We start from the raw sequence: 27,134 nt of genomic DNA, 5'->3' as shown, positions 1-27,134 counted from the left end.
AAATGGATTGCAAAAATCTTAATAACTTAAAACTGCACTAAGACCTTGGTAATACCCTGGATTGAAGTTCAGTTCATCATTATTCAAATGTTTTTCTCAATTAAATTATCTTTTTATTAGGAGACTTATATTGAAATACAAACAGAACACTTGCCCCAGTTGCTCCTTAGAATGATTTCTGCACTGACAAGCCATCTTCAGACTTTGTATTTATCGGAACTGACAGATTCACTCAGGCTCTGCTCAAAAATTCTTAGCAAGGTCCAGCCTCCTCTGTTATCTGCGGGCACAGGCAGCGTTTTAAGGTTTTCAGGTGGTCAGAACAACCCTGTCAAAGAATGGGAAGACAAAAAGGTAATGTTGGCTTTTCACTTCTTCATTTTTCCCTTTAGACATATAAACATCTCATCTTCTTTAGCCCTGTCTCTTTGTGGCAGAACAAACTGATGCATTGGGCCCTTTTATATTTATTGTTCAAGTAGTTTATCCTCTGTGTTGGAGGAACAACCAAAGGGACTGATAAAAGGACGTGGTTATGTGCAGATTTATAACTATCCCCAAAATCAAGACTTTAGAAGTGTCTGCACTAGAATGTTGAGACAGTTTGATAAATCTTAGTGGAAAGAGCAGTGCAGGGGATTGTACTCTCTGTGTGGAAGAAAGTGTGGCAAGGAAGTACTAAAGGCCTCCTTTAGGTAATGTAAGGCTTTCTGTATAGTGCCATAGTGTGTCTTAATGAGTATGATTAAAGTAAGAAGTCTGCTTTCATGTGGCATGTAAGATTTTTAAAATTTTATTTTGTAATGGTTCATTAAATCTAATTTTTTAATGTGCTTAGAGTATAGATCATTATAATTCTCTTCAGTTCTTTTTCTTGGAATTGAATATATGATGCTTTTTAAAGATATGTCTGGCACTTGCATCATTTGTTTAAACGGGAAATTTTTTTAGTTGATCCAAGTTGGCTAATAAGTGAAAGCCTGGTTTCTTTTCTAGACTATGTATCCTATTTTGTCTTCAAGCACTTGATTTTTTTTTGTTTGTTTTTAAACTATATTAATGCATAGAGATCTGTTTATCACGAGCAACTTTTACTTAGTTTTAATAAATATCTTTCAATATAAATTTCCTGAGACCTAGTTATGATGCATTGTATGCTACAATATTATTAATATATGTAAGATTTCACTGGGTTGTTAGCATTTTTAGCCCAAATGATGTATTTTATATTAATATGAAAGGTATTATTTGAAGTCTTAAAATCTGAGAAAGATTGATATGATAGTAAATTATATTTTATGGCAATAATGCACTAGTTGTAATTTTTAATTATTTAAATGAGATTTGCTTTTTAAATGATATGACTTGCACAAATTTAAGTAGAAAATTAAGCTTTTAAAGGAAAGAATTGAATAGTCCTTCGTTTCGAAGATAACCACCTCTCCATATACATATGTTTTACTCCATATACAAGGTGTCCCAAAATTCTTAGTGCAGTTTTCAGCTTTAATATTTTGTTAAAGCTTATTAAGCTATTAAAACTTAAAGCTAAACTGACTTTTGAGATACACTCTATGTTGCACACATAGTTATAGACACAGAAATAGAAGAAAAAAGTTAACGAGTACAAATTTTAATTTTGAACTTTTGATATTTAAATTGATGCAAGACAGAACAGGTTCTTTATAGTTTTAGTGTTATGGATTGCTTTGGCAGTCTGACAAAGTCAATGGACTCCTCAGAATAATATTATTAAACACGTAAAAGAAAATACATGAGATTATCAAGAAAATCAATTCTTTTGAAATAGTTACCAAAATATTTTTAAAAACAAGTTCATGGGCCCATTGAAAGAACTCTTATTCTAAGATCTCATTGATACTTCCTTAACTGGTGCAGATTTCAACTTATCTACACTTTCTAATCTTTCACTGTGTTTGTCCATTTCCTCCACAAATCTTCCATAGAGGATTCCTCTAGTTCATTTAAGATTTCAAGGATTCATCTTTCTATTGTTTCTTGGCCTTGCTCCCTAGCTATTTGTTTGCTTTTCCAGTCCAATATTTCTTAATGCCATCTTTTATGATACTTTATAGAATCTGGGTTGGGAGGGTCTTCAGAATTCATCTAGTTCAACTCATGTTGACTTTTCTTTATAACATCTCCAGCAAGTGTTCATGTAGACACTGCTTGTAAACAAACCTTCAGTGAGAGAAAGCCTGCTACCCTTGCAAGACACCCCATTCAATTTTGACAGCTCAAATTAATAGGAAGTTTTCTTAATGTCAAGATTATCTGCCTCTCCCCAAATCCCCAACACATCTCTTCTGCCCCTTGCACTGAGTAGAATAAAAATATTCCCTAATCCACGTGACAGTCCTTTAAATACCCAAAGACCTTTTATCCCACCTTAAGTTTTCTGTTCTGGATAAACATTACCAGTTCCTTTTATCGATTTTCATACAGGTAAGATTCCCCCTTTCCTGAAACTTCCTGAGCTTCTGCCTCCAAATGCACTCTAGCTTGTCAAGGTTGTTCCTAAAATGGGAAGTCTCTAGAACTGAAATTATGCTCTTGATGTGGTCTTAATTTGATGATTTGAAGTTGAATGTAGCAATGTAACATTTGTCCTGATTATGTTTCATATTATATATTAGGTTTGGCTTGTCATTGTGGCTTGTCAGGATGTTTTTGGTTCTTTTTCCTAGTTATCTCTCCCAGATTTCTCTCATTTTCAAACGTCACAAGCACAAAAGGAAGTTCTATAGTAATACTTTATGATCTGTTTAGGAGGAAGACAGTATTCTAGTAAATGCTTTCTCTAGTTTCTCTCTATAATTATTCTTTAAAGTTTACCATGTTACTTTGAGTCTGGTGACCTGGGTTTAAATCTCAGATCTATGCTACTCTGGACTTATTACTTAATGTTTTTGGGCACCAGTAATGTCGTCCACAGATTGAAGTGAATTGGACCAGATGATCTCTAAGGTCTTTTTCAACTCAGAAATTTTATAATCTTGTGATCCTTTGATCTCTGGGCTTCATCGAAGTGACTAAGTTGTTGAATAGTACTGGGGCCCTCCACTAGAAACCAACCTCCAAGTTGACATTGATTCCTAAGTGACTGTCCTTTTGTTTCTTGCATTCAACCAGTTCTGAATTCAACTAATAGTATTTTCTTCTTGTCTCTATCTTATCCATAAGAACAACAGGGGAGATTTTACCAGTTGTTTACTCAAATCTGAATTATTAAAACTTGCATTCATATTGTTTACTGGTTTGGTTGACCCTGTCAAAAAAGCAAGTGAGGTTAGTCTTGCATGACCTCTTAACAAATCGATGCTGGCTCTTTAGGGACCATTGCTTGCCTTTCTAAATGCCACCAAACCATCTTGCTTACTGGCCTAGGGTTTTCAGGTTCTTTTCCTTTTTTTGAAAATCAAGCCCGTATATAGCCTGTCTTGGAGCATGTCTGTCTTGGGTTTCAATTTCCTGTTAAGCCTTTATTTTTTCCCCTCCAATCCTTCTTAAATCAAAGATCATTTTTCTTGGAAGGGAAAAGAGAAGCAGTTGGGAGGGATGCAGAAAAATTCTTACATCTGTTACCTCTCATCCACCCTGAACAACAGTCCTAACCCTTTCTTGGTCTTTCAGTTATCCACCAATTTTTTTTAATACCATCATGTTGTCCGTAGCCTTTATTGACAACTTCAGCTCATTCTGAGCTTTTGCTGTTCTGACTTCATTCTTATAGCACTTTGCTACTATTTAATATTCATGTTTTTAAAAATCTGAATTGATCAGTGAAAGTCCCTATGGAGTCAAACCAGGCTGTCTAGATAGTTCCTTTTATATTTGTGTCTTTGGAATTTCATTCAGAACTTAACAACTTCCTCTTTAGAATTTTAGGCCATTAAATCCTACCTTTTAAAAAAAATCTGGAGCAGCTACGTGGCCCAGGGGAAAGAGTACCAGGCCTAGAGTCGAGTGTGACCTTGGGCAAGTCACTTAATTTATGTCTGCCTCAGTTTCCTCACCTGTAAAATGGGAATAATAATAGAACCTACTTCCCAGGGTTATTGTGAAGATCAAATGAGATGATATTTCCAAAGCACGTAGCACAGTCCCTGGTACAGAGTAGGTGTCATGTAAATGTTAGCTATTATTATTATTACTGATATTTATCTATTATTAAAGCACTTAGTGTCTGGCACATAGTAAGTACTGTATTCTTACATATATATGTGTCTATGTACACACATACATACATTCACTATTATTCTCCAGAAACTTGGCGTTGGATATTAAATTTCATTGGTAACAATTCATGGTCTCAATTCCAAACTTTATAAAATAAAAGCCTTCATATAATTAGATATGGAATGTGTTCTTGTCTTATGTGGCCCCTAGTCCAGATTCCCACCAATGGCAAGGGCCAAACCTTTTACTCCTTAGAATTTTCTGATATCTTTAAAGAGAACATAAGTTTTTAAACAGGTCATAATGTAAAAATGAGAAAGATTTATTGCTTAAGATTGCAAGGGAAGGAATTTGACTAAAATACTAATGGTAAGAACGTACACAAAGTAAAACTTAGGATAACTTTCAGGATCTACCCTACAAATCCTGAACTTTTGGTTCAAAGGAACAGTTTTTTCTTTTGAAAAAATGACAGTATATGATGATTAAAGTTATAAATCACATGCCTAAATTTGTTATGATCCTCTTCTGATTGTGAAATAGATGCATTTATCTTGATATAATTTTTTAAAATCTCTTAGATTCCATCAGTGTCTCTTGAAAATCCTATTGAAGTATTTGAAGATGGTGAAAATCCACCAAGCAGTCGCTCCTCAGAGAGTGGATTTACAGAATTTGTGCAGTATCAAGCAGATAAAGCTGATGACATTGACAGAGAGCTGAGTGAGGGACAGGGAACAGCTGCTATTCCAGTTGGTAGCACATCTTCAGAGACAGAAACAGCATCTACAGTGGGATCTGAAGAAACCATTGTACAGCCACCCTCCATAGTCACGCAGGGGACAGCAACCCGAAGTGGGAAGACGGCCCAAAAGACTGCAATGCAGTGCTGCCTGGAGTATGTCCAGCAGTTTTTAACCAGACTTATCAACCTCTATATCATTCAGAGTAATTCTTTGCCTCAGCCTTTGACAACGGAGCATCGTGTGGATCTCACTCGAGATCAAGGAGAGACCACAAAATGGGACAGGGAGTCACAAGGAGATGTTAAAGGAAAAGACATAAATAAACAAACACCACCAAAAGAGTATCTTTCTGCCTTTATTGCTGCCTGTCAGCTATTCCTTGAATGTTCAAGCTTTCCTGTTTACATTGCTGAGGGGAACCATACATCAGAGTTACATTCTGAGAAATCAGATATTGGTAAGTTCATTTAGGTTGCCTGTATTTCAATATTTTCTTTGGACATGCTGTTCAAAGTCAATTTTCTCTTTTAAAAATTAGCCCCAAATTTTAAAACTAGGACTCTAATTTTGTTTTGCAGATAGTTAATAAAAAGATCTGTACTGTTATAGTTTGGATAACTTTTTGGAAACAAGATATCTACTGTAATTATGAGGGGAAATTGGTATTGTGGTAGATGTGATTTTCATGTCTTTGGCAATTAATGCTTGCAGGTGAGTAGAAACAGAGGAGGGAAAAAAACTCCCAAATTCTTCTAGCTGTGGTTTTAAAATAGTGCCATATTTATATCCATTGGATCAATTTATGTTGACAAAGTAAGAAATTGGATCCATTGTATTTCAGAGTGTGTGCTTGTGTACGTTTCTTAAAACATTTTGCTCCTTTTAACTGAAATTTTTATATACTTGAAGAATAAGTTTGGATCATCTCCTGAAATCATTATCATTAATTTTAGAGCTTAAGATGATCAGGTTTGGTTAAGGAAAATCTTCTTCTTCAGGGGTTTATTACAGGTGCTAGTTGTTGCCCCAAAGTACAGCTGTGCATTTAGTAGTATATTGTCTTCATTTATTGAATTGGTCTCGAAAGTATATATAAACGACTGATTAATTATGAACAATAGACTACAGAGGATTTTTCCTTCTGTATTTTTCGTCTAAAATTTTATGATTATAAAAACATTAGTGTATAGCAAATCATGCTATAACTCTGACATCATGAATGAATATGCTAAAAGTTACTAATATATAATTAAATTTTAAAATTCTTACTATTATGATGCATTTTAAATTTGTGAAATTCAGAGTAAAATTATGCCTTCTGCATAATTTTAAGTGCAGAATGTGAATACCAAATTGTGGTTTACAAATGTAATTAATAATTTATCTTTGAATTTCTTAGATTTTTAAAGAAATATAAAACTGGGTGAATGACACATTTAATAGAATGTAAACTATTATTAATTTATACAAACTAACACCAATATCTTGTATTTTTCTGAAAAAATCTAATTTCAAAATCAGGATGCTGGTGGATTTGATATTTTTACTTGGGGGAAAAATCTTTATCTCTGTTAGACTTTTTTAATATAGATTGGAAATCAGGAAGCAAAATGCCTTTGTTCTCATCTTATTCTCCATCACTTCTTATGAGGGCCACTGCGAGTGGCTTGCACAGCAGTGCAACAAACTGCTTTGTTCTGCTTCAGGTGAGGAATGAGAAGCAAGAGCAAAGAAAAGAATAGGTGTTTTAAATTTAATGTCAAGCAAGGAAAAAAGAGGAACACAGTGAAAGTCAGATGTTTAATGAGCTGAATATAGGATTAAAAATTTTGTGACTAGGATTTTTTCAAGGAGGTTTTCCATACTTGTCTGTCTAACTTACTTCATTAATTAGAATATTCATGTGGTTGATTTTAAACCTGCCTCATCTTCCTCTCTGTACAGCAATAAGACTTTAAGATCTATAATAATTTTGTACTACATTTCTTTTTTTTTCATTTACTCTTTGGATTTGAGTAATAACTTAATCAGATGTATCTCAAACTAACCCCCATGATTCAGTTTTTACCATTAAAAGGCCTCTTCTTAGTGTTATTTATGTAATTTAAAACCAATATAGAATGCATGCATATGTATATATGTACAACAGAAATGTAAATTAGCACCTTCTGCATGATGAATATTGTGCATTTATTAAATGGAACCTATGGTGACGCAAGTATGCTATGTAACCAGCCAACCAAGGGACTGGAATCGTGGGTATTTCAAGTTTTCAAGCTACAATTACTCTTTGCTCGCTATAGTCTCCACATTTTGGATCCCCTGTGGGGTAAAAAAGACCACAGAATTTTCTCCGTTCTGGGTCTTTCCCCCTGATCCTTGGTAACAGTACACCAGTGTCCTAGATTAAAGGCAATTTTACCCTGAAGCACTAATAGGAGAATAAATAATGTTAATGGAAAATACATTAAACTAAAAAAAAACATGTAATCAATCCTGACTCCATCTATTTACTCCACTTGAGTAAGTTCCTTCACTTCCAGAGTTTCCTTTGTAAAATAAAAAAGGTTGAACTTGACCTCTAAGATTGCTTTCTGATATTATATCTTATGCTTCAGGGTTTAACAGTCCATAATTTCACGAAGTTTTACTGCATAATCCTAGTCATCAGTGAGCTATAGGACATTCACTATTAATTCACCTTAATTTCCCCCCCTTTCTAACATTCTTCTTAACATGAACCTTGATATTAACTTAATTTTATTTCTATGGCCATTGATGCTAATGGGAGCCTCGATTGCAGCCTTTCAGAATCTACTGCTCCAGCTTTCACTGTCTTTCTTTTAAAAGTTGGTATTAAGCAAGGGTTTCCATTTTTTTACTGCCTACCGGCTTAGTCATCTTAGAATCTTTCACTTTCTGTCCACTGGCCAAGGCCTAGGAAAGCTTAGTGTCTCTCTCTGTCTCTCTCTCCACCATCAAACTCCCAATGAAAAACAATTTCTTATCTGCTGTTTCAAACCTACCTCTCTCCCAGTTTTAGATATTGTTGCTTCTACTACCCCATCCTCTTGACTCCACACTCAACTTTATTTCCACTGTATTATCTTAGAGATTTGTATGCTGTGGCTCCATTGGTTTTCTGAAGCTGATTCTACAAGGCAGATCTGTTAACCAGTTCAGCTCTTGATAGAATAGGACTATATACTTAGCATGTATATGTTGTTATTAAATTTAATTTTTAATCTTACTAGATTCCTGTCAAGATTTTTCTGGATCCTGATTCTGTCAGCTAATCTAATATCCCTCCCCCCCATCCAAAACCTGTATTTTCATTCAAGTCATTCATAAAATGTTGAACAGAGTAGGCTCATAGTAAAGTCCTATCATCTACTGCTATAGACAAACATATAAATCCCAAGTTTTTGGATCCATTCACTCAGAGATTGTTGAGTATACCCAATAATAACCACCATATTTTCACTCGGTTCATGTTCTTTATCTTTTCCACAAAAATATCACAAGTCTTTGGCAAATGCTGTGTTGATTTTTAGAGATGCTATGTCCGCAGACCCTAGTCTCCTATCTATATTCAGACTGTTTTATTCCTTGGTAGACTCTCTTCATAAGATCATATAGCAGAAAAAAAAATCAGTTACCTGGTGGGCAATCCTCCACTGATGAACGGCTCCAAAATTACCTAAGCTGGTCCTCAGAGAACAGACATGTATAATTCATTTTGAGGCTTTCTGTATTGATAGAGTCTTCAAGATCTGGCATTCATTCTGGTGGCATAGTCTTCAAGGATCCAATGTCACCCCATGCCATGATGAGACATTTTCAAAACAAAACCCTTTACCTTTCCCCAGAAACCCATCCCTATTCCAAATTTGTTTATTAAGGATACCACCGTTCTTCTAGGCACTAGGTTCACAAGCTCTATGTCATCTTTGTCTCCTCAGTAGCCCCACACTTCCTTTCTGTTGCTAAGTCTCAGAGTTTCTACCTCCATAACATCTCTTGCACCTGTCCTCTCTTCATTTACTGTGCTACTGCCCTATTTGAAGCCTTTAGCACCTCTCACCTGGACTGTTGCCCTAATTACCTCGTCCCCACTTTAACTCACCCTCCAAATTGCCATCAGAGTGATTTTCTCAAAGTGCTGGTCTGACCATCTCAGCTGACCTTTTGTTGTTGTTCAGTCATTTTCAGTCATGTCCAACTCCTTGTGACCCCATTTGGGGTATTCTGAGCAAAGATACTAGAGCATTTTGCCATTTCCTTCTCCAGGCCAGATTTGAACTCAAGAAAAGGAGTCTTCCTGACTCCAGGCCTGGTACTGTATCCACTGTGCCACCTAGCTGCCCTCAGCTAACCCTACTCTAAACAATAAACTTTAGTCATTCCCTATTACCTCTAGGATCTGATGATAATTCTTTTTTGGTATTTAAAGCTCTATGTTACCCGATCAGATGCTAGCTCTCCAGATTTATTGTACATAGCCTACTCTGTGCACCATGGTCCAGCCAAACTGGCCTTCTTACTTTTCCTTATATGAGATATTCTTTTCTCTTACCCTCTTGTTGTTGTGTTAGTTGTGTTAGTTGGAGGTAGAAACTCTGAGACTTAGCAACAGAAAGAAAGTGTGGGGCTACTGAGGAGACAAAGATGACATAGAGCTTGTGAACCTAGTTGTATTAGTTGTCCTCCATGCCTGAATGTACTCCTTCTTCCGATCCACCTCTCAGAATCCCTAGTTTCCTTCAAGACAGCTGAAATGTTACCTTGTGTGAGGCCTTTTCTAGTCCCATAGATAGATGCTAGTGCCTTCTCCCCACCCAGGGGACTAGAGACAGCCACAGAATGGAAGTATGGTTTAGGGAGAAGACAGAGGGGGTGAGGCAGGGTCCCGACCCAGAGATAAGATTAGGAGAAAGGTTTTCAGGGTATGGCTGAGGATTTATTTCTTCTGGCCTAGAGTAATAACCTAAATCTACACCCAACACTAGTCCCCCTCAGGGTTTTGGTAATGGTGGTGGAACCACCATATAGCAGCTATTTGCACATAGTGCTTTGTAAATGCTTTATGATTTAGCGTTTGGAAATCTTAGAAATGTGTATCAGAGTGTTGTACATACCTTGCATCATTTGATTAGACAAGTGCTATTATTAACCCTGTTTTATGAAGGAGGAAATGGACTCAGAGACATTACATAACTTCTTTAGATTCAAGCAGTTTGTAAATGTCTTTAGGTAGAATTTGAACCCAGGCCTTTCTGACTGCAAGTCCAGTGTTTTGTCTACTCTGTAAAATGTATATCATTAAGCATCCAGATTTATTAATAAACATGCCCACTTTGATTCTTCCTTTTTGTTCTTTTGTGATGTAAAAATAGATTTATTTTCTAAGTTTAAAAAAATTAATGTTTGTGATTCTATTCATAGTATATGGCACAGAACACAATAAATGCTTCATTTATCTATACTTAAAATTGTTTAGGATAATGAACTCTATTTCCTTCTTGTGTTTTGTTTCAGACTGTGAGCAGGTACAGCCCCCATTCTGGCTCCAGACTCTGATGAATGCTTGTAGTCAAGCAAGTGACTTCAGTGTCCAAAGCATTGCTATTTCGCTAGTAATGGACTTGGTAGGATTGACTCAATCTGTTGCCGTTGTCACTGGGGAAAATGTGAACAGTGTGGAGCCTACACAGCCCCTAAGTCCAAACCAGGGAAGAGTGGCTGTAGTTATTAGGCCTCCCTTAACTCAAGGCAACCTACGGTACACCGCTGAAAAGACTGAATTTTTCAAGGTATAGTATAAGAAATCTGTGCAACGCCAAAACTAAAAAATTAAGGAATTTAATAAAAACTAATATTTTAAGATGATAAACAAATGAAATTACCTGAACTCAGGGCATTGGAAAGAGTGCTAGATTTGAAGTTGAGGATCTGGGTTCAAATTCCGTATCTGCCTATTGTTAGCTCCATGACCTTTGGCAAGTTGTTCAGTTCTCAACCTGTTTCTTTATCTGTAAATTGGGGAATTGGATTAAATGATTTCAAATTTATGATCTTAAATACTAAGCATAAATACTTGAATAGAATTCTAGAGAAAAGAAATCACAGTATGTTGATAGTAATGTGTATATATGGTGATTTATATATTTATCACACACACACAGACGCACACATACATATACCCCTTTTTGTGCTGCTTTTCACATCTTCCCTTAGTCATATCAACTTAATTTATTAATTCTTATGAAGAGAGTCATGGATAGGGAGGGAAAGAAGTTCATGAATTAAAGAAGTGGAAGACTGGTTTAATCAACTAACCTAAGCAGTAGGACATACTATTAGAAGGAGTGCTTGAGATGTTAGAAATTCTATATAGCAAAATCTTGGCTTTGAAGAACCTTTTTGGTATGATTTATTCTAGAGAGCAAAATTCTCCAGATAGGAACAGATTGGATTTCTCTTCCTCTCCTTTTGTGGAAGAATAAGGGTCATTTACTTATTTCTCCCTGACTTTATTGATGATTATGGCTTCTGAATTAACTAGAGATCGAATTTGACAACCCAGTCAATGCAAAACTTGCAATGTTTAGACCAAGGATTCTTAGTTTTCTTAGTGTCATAGACTCTTGGCATTTCAATAAAGTTTGTGACCTTAGAATAATGTTTTTACATTCATAAAATAAAAATACATATGATCACAAAGGAAACCAATTATATTGAAATAAAATTATATATATTTTCCTAAGAGATCATGGACCCAATGTTAACAATTCCTGTTTTAGACCACACTTTTTCAAATATCTTCATGATTCTCACTCATTTAATTCTTTATGTTGGAGCGGTGGAAATGCTCAAATATGGATTTTAAAGTAATAGCCTGAACAGTTGGTGGCTGTTTCATATCTTTCTAAGCAAATACCCATCAGTTCTTGCATATTTACACAAGGTGTAAAGTCAGATTCAGTGAGGAATATTTTTTTAACCAAAAACAAAATGAAGATATGGTATAGTACTTCTATCTGGAAAAAAAAAGTGGTTGGCATGGCAACTGTATTCCACTGTGAAGAAACCCTCTGAAGAGGTCTTACTTTAAAGAAGAAATAAATATGTAATAAATAGTTACCAGATTTTTAAAAATAGTCATTGTTTGAGTAAAGAACATAGAATTCAGCATAATCCACATATGGTTTATACATGTCTAAACACAGGATAATATTCATACTAATGTTATGTTATAAATGAAAGACTGATTTTGTCTGTTTTTCTGAAAGTTATCATAGACTATCAGGAGATGGAGGACATGATGGAATTCTTATATCATTAAATTTTTATTTAAGTGACCTGTTTCCTGTAATATTAGGCACTTTGAAAGTCTGAATTATAATTCATGTTTTTGATATCATTAAAATTATTATATAATATTGTTAAAATTAAATTGCATTCCATGTATCTTAGATCCTTAAACTCAAGCTAGCATCATTCACTATGCCTAATATTGCTATAATAGTGAAATGGCACATACTGTTTTTCTGAGATCTAAATAAAGTGCTCATTTATTTGAAAAATTGAATAAAAATTATAGTTGCTGTTGTATGAATTGTAAATCTCCTAGGGTACAGCAGAAATAAACATAGTGGAATCATAATCAGAACTGAAAGCAGTACAGCCTGTATGTGACCCAAATTCCTCCCTACACCATCCCCAGTAGTCATTCAACCTTCACTTGAAGATCTTTGGTGAGGGAGAACCTGCTATCTCACAAGGCAACCCACTTCATTTTTGGACAACTGTAATTGTTATGAATCTTTTCTTTGGGTCAAGTCTTAAAACTACCAGTTTTCCTTAGTTCTGCTTTCTGGGGTCATGCAGAGCAAGTTATATCCTTCTTTGACATAACCCTTCAAACCTTATCTCCTCCATAGTAAATGTGGTCATTTCCTTCTATTGATTTTCATATTGTATAGCTTTGTGACCCATCACTTGTCCTGGTTGCCCTTCTCTATCCACTCCAGTTAATCAGTATCCTTAAAATATGGCACCCAGCTCTAAATATAATAGAAGGCAGCATTTATGGTGCAGTGCAAGGTGGGGAGAGAATGCTGGTTCTGGAGTTAGAGGACTTAATTTCAAATCTTCCCTCTCTCTGACACTTAAGTACCAGATTGCCCCTGTTGGGCCAGTCACTCGACATCCCAGGCCCTTGTTTCCTCTTCTGCAGTAAATCAGAACCTCTCAGGTCCCTTCCAGCCCCAGATGTGTGTGCTCTAATTGTCCTCTAATCAGAATGCAGTATGTAAAGATTGTCTTTTTATGCTACAGACAATATACTCATCTTAATGCAGCCTAAAGATTATGTTAGCTTTTTTTTTTCTTTGGCTGCTATGCGATACAGTTAACAAATTGAGCTTACAGTCCACTCAAAATATTTTTCATACGGATTTTTGTCTAGCCATACTTTATGAAGTTGATGTTTTGAGCCCAAATATTAATTTATATTAATCTCTATTAAGTTTCATCTAACTAGATTTAAGCCCTTTGCTATGCTTTGCTTTTCTTTCTTGTTATCCAGTATATTGTCCATCTCCTCCAGATTCTTGTCATCTGAAAATTTAATAAGCATGTCTTCTAAGCCTTTATCTAAATAATTGATAAAAATGTTGTATGTCACAAGGACAAAGACAGATCCTTGGAGTAATCTACTAGAGACTTCCTTTTTAATTGACAATGAATCTTTTTTTTTTAATTTATTTAATATATTGAGTTTTCCCCATTGATTTTCACAAGAGTTTGAATTACGAATTTTCTCCCCATTTCTACCCTCCCACCCACTCCAAGATGGCGTATATTCTGATTGCCCCGTTCCCCAGTCAGCCGTCCCTTCTGTCACCCCACTCCCTTCCCATCCCCTTTTCCCTTACTTTCTTGTAGGGCAAGATAAATTTCTGTGCCCCATTGCCTGTGTATCTTATTTCCTAGTTGCGTGCAGAACCTTTTTTTTTTTTGAACACCTGTTTTTAAAAGTCTGAGTTCCAAATCCTCTCCCCTCTTCCCTTCCCACCCACCCTCCCTAAGAAGGCAAGCAATTCAACATAGGCCACATGCATATCATTATGTAAAATCCTTCCACAATACTCATGTTGTGAAAGACTAACTATATCTTGCTCCTTCCTAACCTATCCCCCTTTATTACAGTGAATCATTAAAGAGTTCTTTTGGGTCTGGCATTCAACTGGTTCCAAATCTATCCCATAGTACTATTGTCTAGTTCATACTCTCCATCTTGGACACAAGAATAGTATGAGACTATCATGTACTTTGCCCATGTTTATGTAAACTATATCTGTTGTACTCCCCTAATCTGCCAGTCTAGTCATCCTGTCAAAAAAAAAAAAAGCAAATGAGAGTGATTACCTCTTCTTGATGAAGCCATGCTGCCGTTCTTTCCAGCTATTCACATACTATCCCTGACTTCTAGCTTGCCAATTCCGCTCTTTCCTCTTTTTGGCCGTCTCTAGGCGTATGACATCTTCTTCCATAATCTTTCAAAGATCACAGATAGTGGCTCAGCAATCATTTAGTCTAGGCCTGGTGACCTGAACTGTTCTCATTGAATATTTATTGTGGTGATTATGATGCTGGTGGTAGAAATCCCACTCCCTTCCTCCCTCAAAATAATGCCTTAGGCCCATCCATAAACTTGGGTACTCTAAGTGTTAGATCATTGCTCTTTGACCTCCAGTGGACACAGTACTAGAAAAACTCAATTGTATCAATCTTAGCATTCTCACAGTAAATGGAACTAATAGAAAAAAAGAATTTGTGGCTAACTAGAAGGATGGCTTAGCATTTCTCAGAAGCCTCAACTCATTCTAAGTACTAAAAGTACTCCTGGCAATATCCTTTAAAGGACTGTACTACCCTGTTATATTAATTTTCCATTGCCTACCCTTGCTTCCATCTTCTCCACTTATTTTTATAAAATTTGAGTTGGTCGTTGCATATTCGGTGCTTCCATATCGGTTTCTCTAGATAGCTCTTCCTTCTTAATTTTTTGTTATGTGGGTGTCTTCTTAGTTTCTATCTAAGAACTTACTATTCCTTCCTAGGCTGACTTTCTTTGAAGAAATTTTTGGCTTATTCTTTCACCTTAAGTTTTTGAAATCTTTTAAAAATTTTGTGTGCATCAGACTATTTCAAGTTGAGGTGACTTCTTCCCAAGCTTCCTATCCTTTTAATTTTTTTTTTTTTACTTTTACTTTTACCGAAACACAAATACAGAGTAGAAAAAAGAAACAAAAACACATCACAAACTTAAATATTGAAACTTAAATACAAAGTAAGAAACAAAAAAAAGCATGTCATGTGCATAGCAGAACATAAGAGAGGATTCAAAATATGTAACAATAAATTTTCCTTTCAAGAAAGCTTGTATGGTAAATCATATAACTTGTGTTGGGAATTGTCGATCTTTCCTTTGCTTCCATGTGTTTTCTTTTGTTCTCTGCCATGCACTTTGTTCTTTTTCCCCTCCCCCACACCCCCAGAAGGCTACAATATAGTTTAGATATGTTTCTTGATATATACATACACATAATACATATATACATATGTATATAGACATATACTTTCCCAAACATACTCTACTCCTGATCCTTGGGTTTTTACGTTTGTACATATCCCTTTTTTCCTATCCCTCCTGCCTCCTCTACTTTACTTCTACATGCTACAACACCCTCCTATTACTTGCCAACCCCCCCCCCACCAACTACCCTGCCCTCCTACTACTTGCCTTCCCCCCTCCCCTATCCTCCCACTCCCATTGATCTAAACACCCTTTATCTATTTCCTCATTCTCCTCTCTAAAAACCTCTCCCTTTTCCTAATCCCTCCCTTGTCCTCTCCTCCCTTACTATATACCCCTACCATTTTATTTCTTCTAAATTTAGAAGGCTTTGATACTCTTCTAAATATATATGTATTGTTCCCTCTTAAACCCATTCCTGATGAAAGTAGGTTACCAGAACTACTGTATCCTTCTTCCTCTTGTACCTCTTTTGTATAAAATAGTTACTCTTTTTAGCTGTTTCTAAATGGTTTTACTTTTTAAATTCATATCATAGTCAGGTTTATCCCCCTCTTTCTTATGAGCTCAACAATTATTAATAAGAATCTTAGACATACGTTTTACATTTTATGTTATATAAAACGTAAACAGTCTGTCCTTATGACTCCCTTATAGTCAGTCTTTGGTATGTACCTTATGTTTCTCTTGGTTCTCGTATGTCGAGTCTTTTATTAAGTTGAGGATTTCTTTTTTAACAAAGTCTTGAAATTCTTAGAGTTTGTCAAATGTCCATTTTTTTTTCATTCAAGATAATATTTAAATTTGAAGGGTATGATATTTTCGGCCAGAGCCCCAGGTCTTTTGCCTTTAGATATATTATGTTCCAAGACCTGCAGTCCTTTACTATCTCTGCTGCCAGGTCTTGTGTAATTATAATTGTGGCACCATCATATTTAAATTGTTTTAATCTTGATGCTTTTAATATTTTATCCTTGAGCTGGGGGTTTTGGAACTTGACTATGATATTCCTATGAGTTTTCCTCATAGGATCTCTTTTAAGTGATCCTATGAGGAAAACTCATAGGAATATCATTGAACACCTCTTTTAAGTGGTGTTCAATGGATTTTTTCTATTTCTACCTCCCTGCCTTGTTCTAATGCTTCAGGACAATTTTCTTTAATTTTTTCTTGTATTATTGTGTCAAGATTCTTTTTTTGATCATAACTTTCAGCTAGTCTGATTATTTTTATATTTTCTCTTCTTGATTTATTCTCCAAATCTGTGGTTTTTCTTATAAGATGTTTCACTTTCTCTTCTATTTTTTCATTACTTATGTTTTGTTTAATTTCTTGATATCTTATAATTTCACTGTCTTCACTTTGCCCAATTCTGATTTTCAAGGTGTCATTTTCCTCATTGAGATTCTGGATCTCCTTTTCTAATTGGTTGATTTTCCTTTCATAACCCTTCTGTTTTTCTTGGATTGTTTTTATGTTATTTTATTTTTTAGTTTTTCCTCCATCTCTGTCATTTGATTTTAAAATTCTTTTTAAAGATCTTCTATAACTTCTTTTTGGGCAAGTGACCATTTGACGTTGCTCTTTGGGGGTTTCTTTACTTCAATATCCTCTTCTGAAGATGAATCCCCGGTCATCTCTATTCCCATAATAGGTTTCTATGGTTGGATTTCTTTCTCCTTTGCCTGTGCATTTTTTTTGTCATAATAACTTGATTTTTGTAATAATCTCTAGCACTGGGGTATGGGAAATGGTACCTCTTGCCCCAGATCTTCAGTTCTCCCCTGTAGCCTGAAACTAAAGCCAAACCTCCAACCTCCTGTAAGCGCCCACAGCCAGGGGCTGTCTGCCCCACTGCTTCTGTACTTACCAGGTGTGCGCTGGTTCCTTCTCGCCTCCTCCGCTCTTTGCAGCACAGCTGGATCTGGCATTCCTCATCAGCAGAGGTTCCCTCAATCTTCCTGGGCTCGAACGCAGGGCTCCCCTCACTATCCTGTGGCCGAGGCAGCTTCTCAAACCAACTAACCCCAGGACTTGCCACTTGTTTAAGCTGCTTGCCCTGCTTGTTGTTAAAATAGGACCTAGCCTGGAGGTGTTTACTTCTCTCAGGGACCAAATCTGGTCCTGGGATTTTTCTTCAGATCTTCTCAAACTGTCCCAGGAAGATCCTGGTTGTACCCCTATTCTTCTTTGTCTCCACCCACACTTTGTTCACCCTTAGGGGCAATTTTAACTCTTTTATGGGGGAAAATCTTAAGAGCTTGGAATTTTTTGACCTACTCTACCATCTTCCCAGAATCCTCTCCCCAACCTTTTAATTTTGATAACTAGTTCCTCCTTATTGTTGTCAGTGAGGTCTAGAACAAGAGTTCTCTTTGTTTTCCTCAACCTTTTAAAAAATGAAATTATGTAGTTGTTAAGAACTTTTTAGCTATTTTGCTTTTGTCAGAGTGGGGGAACATTAGAAGATTTCCGTGTAATTGAATTCTCCCATCACTCATCATGCCTCTATTTCAGACTTTTGACCTATTTTTTGCAAAAAGTTTTCCTTTATTTTCTCTTGTCCGGGTTGTCTGTACAAGGTGTTCCTAAAGTCTGGACACATAGGAAAAGATGCATATTTTCAAGAAATGAAATGAATGAATAACATCTTCAATATCATTTCCATCATTTGTGATGCAAAGGTTGATGTGCTTTGCAAGATTCATGTGAACTTAGTGTAATAACTCAGTAACTCCACATTGCCGTCAGTTGTAGTACATTCACTCTTAGAATATGAATATGAAATCATATGATGTTATTTGAAGTTGAAGATGTTCTTTGTTAATATTCCAATTAAATTAAATGTTGAAAATTTCAATCATTACGTTTCTTGAAAATATGCATTTTTTCCTATGTGTCCAGACCTTAGGAATACCCTGTAGTATATTCTGATGACAGTGTCACTTCTAGTTTTTACTGCTTTGATCTTCTCCCTAACGTTCTCAATAATGCCCTAGTTCCATTCAGCATACATTTATCTGGTTCCTAGATTTGCTTAGATAAATTTGTATTGTTAATATAAGTGCTACCTTGCCTCCTCCTATGTTTTATTGTTTTGTTCCTATTGAATAAGGTTTATCTTCTCCAGAGCTGTATCCTAGCGTTCAGTCTCAACACTCCAATGATACCTAGGATGGCAAGTTTTCCTATTGCTTTGCTTATTTACCCCATACTTCATTTTTTAAAATATAGACATCTGAGTTTGTTGGTTCCATTATGGACTTCTTTCTTTAGTTCTCTCACCTGTGTATAATTGAATACCATTGTTTCTTATTTTTCTTGTATAGTGGGTATGGCATCTAATTTAATAGATATACCCATATGGTTTTTCCCTTCTCCCTATATTTTCAGTTTAAAATGCTCCTGATAAAATGTGCAATAATAAAAATGGCTGATATTTTTATAGTACAGATCTTCTTAACACTTGATATATATGATCACATTTGATCTTTACAACTCAGTGAGGGAAGTGCTTTTTAAAAATTTGAATCTTTGATTTCGTCAAGGTAAGGAACTCTCCATTGCAACATAGTATAGTATTCTGTATACATGTATATATGTGTATGCACACACACAGTATAGCAAACTATACTACAAAGTTCTGCAGGCTTGTTTGGAGCACTGAGTGGCAAAATAAAATAAAATAAAATAAATCCACTTGTGCATGGTCATGTAACCTGTCCACATCAGAGGCAAGTCTCCAATCAGGTTAGGACGCCAAAGCTAGTTGGTTCTTTGTTGACTACACCAGGCATGTACTTGTGGCACTATTTTCCCCATTTGCTCAAGAGAAAACTGATGCTTAGAGAAGTCACATAATTGCTCTGTGGTCAGATAGCTAGTAAGTGGTGTTCGAAGATTTCTGACTCAAAGTCCAGGCCTTTTCCCACTATACTGAACTGCTTCTCAAGCAGATCACAATACTCCTTTTATGTTCCTCAATTTTGAGTCTTTTGTTTTTGCTGCTGGTATTACAGAATGGCTTTGTAGGTTCTCAGGTCAAGTTAATAAACTCTTCATAGAAATGATATATATAAGGTTGTTCATTATCATTTATGGTTTATAATCGTGCCTATTTTGCACTTATTTTCAAAGCATGTAGCTTTAACATTATGGGACCAATTGGGCGATGGAACACCCCAGCATCACCAGAAGAGTGTTGAACTTTTTTATCAGTTACACAACTTGGTTCCTTCTTCTAGCATCTGTGAAGATGTTATAAGTCAGCAGTTAACCCACAGAGATAAGGTAAATTCAACACTTTTTATCTTGTACGTTAATATTCTGGAAAACACGGTAAAGTAACTTTTGGAGAAAATGAATTTAGTTTTTTCAAAAGTCCGTAGAGGGGGATCAAAATGGTTTCATTTGGGAAAGAAGACTAGTTACTTCCCTTTAAAATAGATGTATTTTATTCTTTATTAAAAAAAATTCCAACATTGAAAAAGCATCAGAAATGACATTTTTCATTCCTAGGTTCAAGTCACTATTTGTGGTTAGTTAGAAATTTCAGTTGTTTTAGTTGATAATCCTTAGATCTTATAAAAGCATAAGTGGTCAAAGGCCAGGACATTTTGCATTTTTTTAAGCCTTTATTATGTGTAAAAGCTCTGAGCTAGGAGCAAAAAAGAAAAATCTTTGAAAAGAAGTATGCTACCACCTTTGCCTTCAAGGAGTTCATATTCTGGAAGAACCGTTAAGAAGCATTCTACTCACACTAGTGTACTATGTAAAGATGTAAGAGAAATTCTGCAAACATTATATTAAGCAAGGTACTATGCTAGCCACTAGAGATGCAAAGATGAGAATGCATTAGTGCCTGCCCTTGACCTTTAATTCTGTAAAATTAGATGATGTAAATTCTTTAAAATTAGAGATATGAACACTTACATTTCAGTGAATGTTGTTGATTTAACAAAAAAAAAAATCCAGGAATTGTTTGCAGCAATTCTGATATATATCTGGTGTAATAGTGTGTTTCACAGTTAAAAGCTAATTTTCATCTCTAAATGGAAGGTGGAAACTCATTGTTATGGTTGATGGAAACCGAAAAATTCCCGTTTTCTGTTAAAGAATGTATATAAATATATCACCCAGAGGCAAATAAGTTTCTTTATTCCAAATCTTTAGAATTAAAATTTATTTTTACATTTTGAATAGCTGCATGTTTTTCACATATCGTATGTCATGGTAAATTATAGGCAGAAGTCAGCCTGACAGCCAGCCAGCTACTATCTAAAATATGCTTCATGTGTATGCCACCCAGTAGGATGATTTGGGAAACTTAGAAATGTGGGAGAATACCCTAATTATTTTCTCAGTGGCTGAAAAGCCTATAGCATATGTTTCCCGAGAAGGTAGAATAAGCCAGATATCTTACTTGACAAGTTAGAGCAATCAGCCAGAGTTTTTCAAAAGTTAAAAAAAGAAGTAGCAGAAACAGCAACTACTTACCCTTGGACACTGCTTTCATTGCTCTCTTGAGAAGATCATACAAATCACTAAAAAAAATTATAAAATCCTCTCTTAAGAAGCATTTCCACTTTCCTTTCATTTTAATATTATTTGGTTGTTATCTTCATGAAAATTCTTTAATATTCATGAAAATTCATTTTAATGCCCTGTTGTATTAAGCTCTGCCATGAGTGATTTGGACAAAGAAGATACATGGGTATGGGCAGGGGCAGCAGGCAGGAGTGGGGTAGTTTATATTTGATGTATTTTAAATGTGTTTATACCTAATGCTTGTTTTTTTTCTTTGGGAAAGAATTTATTTTGACATTACATATTATCTGTTCTTACCTGAGTACTTTACTTAGATCTGAATAACATTAAGAGATTTATTACCATATGAGTATTATGTAAATTTTTTTTGTAGCAGAACTGAAATGTAATTGAGGACATGAGCTCCAGGCCTGGAATCAGGAAGACCTGAGTTCAGATTTGGCTTCAGCTACTCATTAGCTGTATGACCCTGGGAGAGTCATTTGCCTCAATTTCCTTTTCTTTAAAATGGGAATAGTAATAGTACTTGTCTCCCAGGGACTTTGTGGGAATCAAACAAGATAATTACGAAGCACTTATCATGGTCCCTGGCATATAGTAATCGCAATATAAATAGTAACTACTATTCTTACTAATAATAAATTAGTCATTCCAGGGAGCATACTGTCATTATTCCTCAAAACTACATTTCACTTTAAACTGGTAAGAAAATATTCGTTCATTCATTCATAAAACTAGATCCTTTCATACAAAATTACCTCCTGCAGTCATGACACTTTGAAGTGCATTAACTCCTTCAGGCTCCTGTAGTTTGAGAGAGATAATGTTCTAGGATATAAGTTAAATGTGATTTACTCATCTGGCTGGAGATGATCATCCAAGTTTTTTTTTTTATATTTTCATATAAGGTAGGCGAGGTATAGAGATACATCGCTTTTTCTAAAGTAGTTGCTTGCCTTCAAAGAAAAAATAAGTTACCTAACTTCTATTTTTTTCTACAGAAAGTAAGAATGGAAGCACATGCAAAATTTGCAGTACTTTGGCATCTAACCAGAGACCTTCACATAAATAAATCATCATCTTTTGCCCGTTCCTTTGACAGGTTGGTTATCATATCCATTGTGTAGTCATGTGTTTTTTATCCTAACACTATCTTCCCTTGATGAATATGTTTGGAGATAAGCAGCAATTTTCCACTTTTATAAAATGCAATAATTTAGTTATTTAATAAAATTAATATTTTTTTACATTTAAAATATGTCATTTCTATGCCCTGATTTTCCCCTTTTGAAGCACAGAGATATAAAACATCTCAGCATATATCTGATTTTTTGTGGGAATGGGGCTTTAAATCTGAAAGTACTTTGATAGAAACTGGGAAGCTTTCAGTCCTGCTGGGCAGCCTTTTAGAGTGGTTTCTTAAGAACTACAGCTACTTGTATGGTAGCAGTGATTAATCATGAACTCCTTTTAGCTAACTCACAAGCCAGAAAACAGATATACATAAACCTGCCACATTCCCCTCTTCAAATGTGTTCAGATTTAGAAAATGGGTGTTTGAACAGAAGCAGTAGTTCAATGTCTGATTGAAGCCCACTTTGTAGTCTGCTTGATTTTGCTCCAGGTAAACAGGATAGTGTTACTATCCCGGAAATTTATTGGACTATCTAAAAATCGTTTTAAAAGTGTCACTGTTTGTGGCTGGGGAGCAGTTTTGTCTGTGTATTTTAAAACGATGCAGACTTAAGAAGAAAATGTGGGCAGAAGAAGGTTGTCTAATCAAAGAGAAGTGGTAGCAGGGTATGGGGAAGAGTACAGTGAATTTAGAGTCAAAAGACCTTGGCTTTAAATCCCTGTATAGCCTTGACCAAGTCTCTTCCTCTCCTGGGTCTCAGTTTCCTCATCTGTAGTCTCACAGACTCCTTCCAACTCTCAGTGCAGCACTTACAGCTATCAACAAGCCTTCTGTCTCATAAGATGCACTTTAGATTTCAGATTATCTTAGAATATGATCACTTTATAATTATTCACTCAGAAGAAGAATGAAAAATGATTCTTTGCTTTTTTATTTTGGTTGTTATTATTTTCTGCTAGATCACTATTCATCATGTTAGATAGCCTTAATAGCCTGGATGGTTCCACAAGTTCTGTGGGACAAGCCTGGTTGAATCAGGTGCTCCAAAGACATGACATTGCAAGAGTTCTGGAGCCATTGCTTCTGCTTCTGCTTCATCCCAAAACTCAGAGAGTTTCAGTGCAACGTGTACAGGCAGAGCGTTATTGGAATAAAGTGCCCTCTTATACAGCAGAGGAAAATGAGAAGCATTTTATGCAAAATTTTTCCTGCAGTGATGGTAAGTACAATAAAAAATAATTTCATCCTTTATGTTAATGATCAATTAATAAAATAAAAGACGTATTCACCTAAGTTGATAGCACTTCATCAGAAACTTACCTTTATTAGAATTACTTCTTGTGACAGGGGCATTATTTCCCAGATGTGCTTGTAAATTATAAAGCTATCTTGTCTATATTTCATTCATTCTTGTCGATTAGGGAGTCATAATAAGAGGAATGCCTCATTCGTCAAGGTACACTGCTTCTCTGAAAAATGAGGGCTTTTCTGATTCATAAACCAGACAGACAGAAGTTAATTGTAAAGAACTTTTCTGATGATAGCTGTGGAAAAAGTTTTTGATATCAAAATCTTCACAAATTAGAAAATTTACTTCAGGATTTTGACCAAAAGCACAAACAACTTCGTAATGGCGTGATCATTCTTATTATATGATAACTATGTATTATGACTTAAATGATCTTTTGTAAGTGATACGTAATGTCACACACATGTTATGTGTATGTTCTGTAAGACCTAATACAGACATCTCAAATTTGTGAGCTTTGGTAGAAAGGATAGAAAATCTCTGGGACCAAAATCTAATCAAAAGATCAAAAGTGGACAAAAGTCAACCTAAATTTGCATTCCTTGCCCATTTCATATATATATGTTTGTGTTTGTGTGTGTGTGTGTGTGCGCACGCGCATATACACACACACACATGCATATATATATACACACATTACATCCTTTTATATGTGTGTGTGTATTTTACTTATATAAGTATACATGATGCTAGCACAGCAAATATAAATAATTTGGAAGGACCTAAACAGTTTAATACTTGTCATTTTCTTGTGAAGTCTCACAGATGATGACAGCAATCTCAAGGAAAAGAAGTATTTTGCAAAACAGTCTAATACGTCTTGTGTTTTTTCCTTCTTTTAAAGCATTTTCCCATATGCCTACAAACCAAGTACAGCTCATTACAACTAAAGGAAGCAGCGAGAAACAGCTTGTGATGGATGAAATGGAAAACTTTAGTCTTACAGTCAATCCATTAAGTGACAGACTTTCCCTTTTAAGTACTAGCAGTGAGACAATTCCAATGGTCGTATCTGATTTTGACCTTCCAGATCAACAGATAGAAATACTTCAAAGTTCAGATTCAGGTTGTTCCCAGTCTTCTGGTGGGGACAACTTGAGCTATGATGTGGAAGCTGAAAATATGAGTGCTCAGAGTCCAAAAGAAGATTCAGCAGATGATATCGTGCAGCAGGTAGTTTTTGACCTCATATGTAAAGTTGTAAGTGGCCTTGAAGAGGAATCTGAATCAGTTAAACATCAGCTACAGACAGATGATGTGACCGCTAAGTTCAGTTCATTAGATCCCCGTGAGGAGGCAATTAAGAATGAAAATCAAGTCATCCAGCATAGCCAGAGCAGTTTGCTTAGCAATGAAAGTTGTCAGTTTTTATCTCTGTCTGCTGAGGCTGGGCTGGAAGGCTCCTCTAACGGAATCTCTCGAAATAGCTCTTCACCTTGTATTTCTGTAACGCACCAGACACTCCATGAACCTTATAGCAGTTCAACAGAAGCAAAGTCTAGACAACGAAGTCATAGTAGTATTCAGTTCAGCTTCAAAGAAAAACTGCCAGACAAAGTCTCAGAAAAGGAGACAATTGTCAAGGAGTCAGGAAAACAGCCTGGAGCAAAACCCAAAGTTAAACTTGCCAGAAAGAAGGATGATGACAAGAAAAAAGCTCAAAATGAAAAGCTTAAGCAAACCAGTGTATTCTTTAGTGATGGTCTGGACTTAGAAAACTGGTATAGTTGTGGAGAAGGCGAAATTTCTGAAATTGAGAGTGATATGGGGTCTCCGGGAACACGAAAGTCTCCAAACTTCAACATTCACCCATTATATCAGCATGTGTTACTGTATCTGCAATTATATGATTCCTCAAGAACGCTGTATGCTTTTTCTGCTATCAAAGCTATCCTGAAAACTAATCCTATTGCTTTTGTAAATGCCATCTCCACCACTAGTGTCAATAATGTGTATACTCCCCAACTCTCTTTGCTTCAGAATCTTTTGGCCAGACATCGAATTTCTGTTATGGGTAAAGACTTTTATAGCCACATTCCTGTGGACTCTAACCATAACTTTCGGAGCTCCATGTACATAGAAATTCTCATTTCTCTTTGCTTGTATTATATGCGTAGCCATTATCCAACTCATGTCAAGGTCACACCGCAAGATTTAATAGGCAATCGTAATATGCAGATGATGAGCATTGAAATTTTAACGCTTCTCTTTACTGAGCTAGCCAAGGTTATAGAAAGCTCAGCAAAGGGCTTCCCTAGCTTTATTTCTGATATGTTGTCTAAGTGCAAGGTTCAGAAGGTGATTCTTCACTGTTTACTATCATCTATCTTCAGTGCACAAAAATGGCATAGTGAAAAGATGTCGGGTAAAAACATTGTGGCCGTTGAAGAAGGTTTCTCAGAGGATACCCTTATTAACTTCTCAGAGGATGAATTGGACAATGGCAGCACTTTACAGTCTCAACTCTTAAAGGTGCTTCAGAGGCTGATTGTTTTAGAGCATCATGTAATGACTGTTTCCGAGGAAAATGAAACAGGTTTTGAATTCGTGGTAACTGACTTAGAACACATCAACCCACACCAGCCAATGACTTCTCTTCAGTATTTGCATGCCCAGCCAATCACGTGTCAAGGCATGTTCCTGTGTGCAGTGATAAGAGCTTTACATCAACACTGTGCATGTAAGATGCATCCCCAGTGGATCGGCTTAATCACCTCTACTTTGCCTTATATGGGAAAAATTCTACAGAGAGTAGTTGTTTCTGTAACACTCCAGCTTTGCAGGAATTTGGATAACCTAATTCTGCAGTACAAATATGAAACAGGACTATCTGACAGTAGGCAAGTTGTATTGGTTTTTATTTTTATTTTGTTTTAATGATTGTTATGTTAAAAGGAACGTTTGAATTTCTAAAAATCCAGTCACAGGTTACTTTGCCCATCAAGTTGGAGTGCGCCAGAAGATAATAGTGAATATGTAATTTCTGTAGAAAAGCTGAAGTAGTTCAGTTTTGAAAACTCAGAGTTTAAAGCCATAAGGAATACAATATTTGTATATATATAATCTATACTTCTGGCTCTCCCAGTCTGGCTTGTACAAATCACTTATTAGAAATAGAAAAGTTGGAATGGAAGATGAGACATTGGGAATTAAAGAGAACCTTGTTATATTTGAGTAGTTTTTGAAGCTATGGGAAAAGTATCTCTACTGAATTTGCCATCAGGGACTTTAAAAATATTCTGTCTTTTAATGCAATAGATTTTAATAAAGGTGGTGTAAGAAGGTCAGGAAGAGGAGAATGACAGTAAAATTAAATGAGATCAGTGGTGATAAAAATGAATATTTAATTTGGAAGAAATATTTTTTAAAATCCTTTGATAATTTTTAATATGGTAACAATTATTTTTAGTGTGAACAAGTATTTTTTTCTTCCAAAGATTTAGAAGGTTTGTGTATCTCTCCCCTTTCCCAAGATATATTAGAGGTGTAATCTATATTCAGACAAATATAGCATTTCAGTACCCAGTCATTTGTATGAACAATGTTCCATTTTGTAAATATGGTAATGTCAGAAGATATTTGTTTCTCCTTTTC

General features: G+C 35.6%; 1 protein-coding gene across 3 annotated transcripts in view; it reads left to right on the top strand.

Annotated features, from left to right (window-relative positions):
• The window catches only part of DOP1A (DOP1 leucine zipper like protein A), a 107,199-nt gene that overhangs the window by 53,606 nt on the left and 26,459 nt on the right, over positions 1–27,134 (top strand). For all 3 annotated transcript variants that reach the window (XM_036767102.1, XM_036767101.1, XM_036767100.1), the window contains 7 exons: positions 121–354; positions 4,782–5,403; positions 10,485–10,759; positions 19,687–19,839; positions 22,098–22,198; positions 23,191–23,450; positions 24,385–26,380. In XM_036767102.1, the coding sequence (XP_036622997.1) occupies positions 121–354; positions 4,782–5,403; positions 10,485–10,759; positions 19,687–19,839; positions 22,098–22,198; positions 23,191–23,450; positions 24,385–26,380 (3,641 nt within the window). The remainder of the gene's footprint in view (positions 1–120; positions 355–4,781; positions 5,404–10,484; positions 10,760–19,686; positions 19,840–22,097; positions 22,199–23,190; positions 23,451–24,384; positions 26,381–27,134) is intronic.

The sequence above is a fragment of the Trichosurus vulpecula genome, chromosome 7 (genome assembly GCF_011100635.1).
Source record: "Trichosurus vulpecula isolate mTriVul1 chromosome 7, mTriVul1.pri, whole genome shotgun sequence".
Lineage (NCBI taxonomy): Eukaryota > Metazoa > Chordata > Mammalia > Diprotodontia > Phalangeridae > Trichosurus > Trichosurus vulpecula.
The sequence above is the reverse complement of the archived record's forward strand: the minus strand, read 5'-3'. Positions and strand labels throughout refer to the sequence as shown.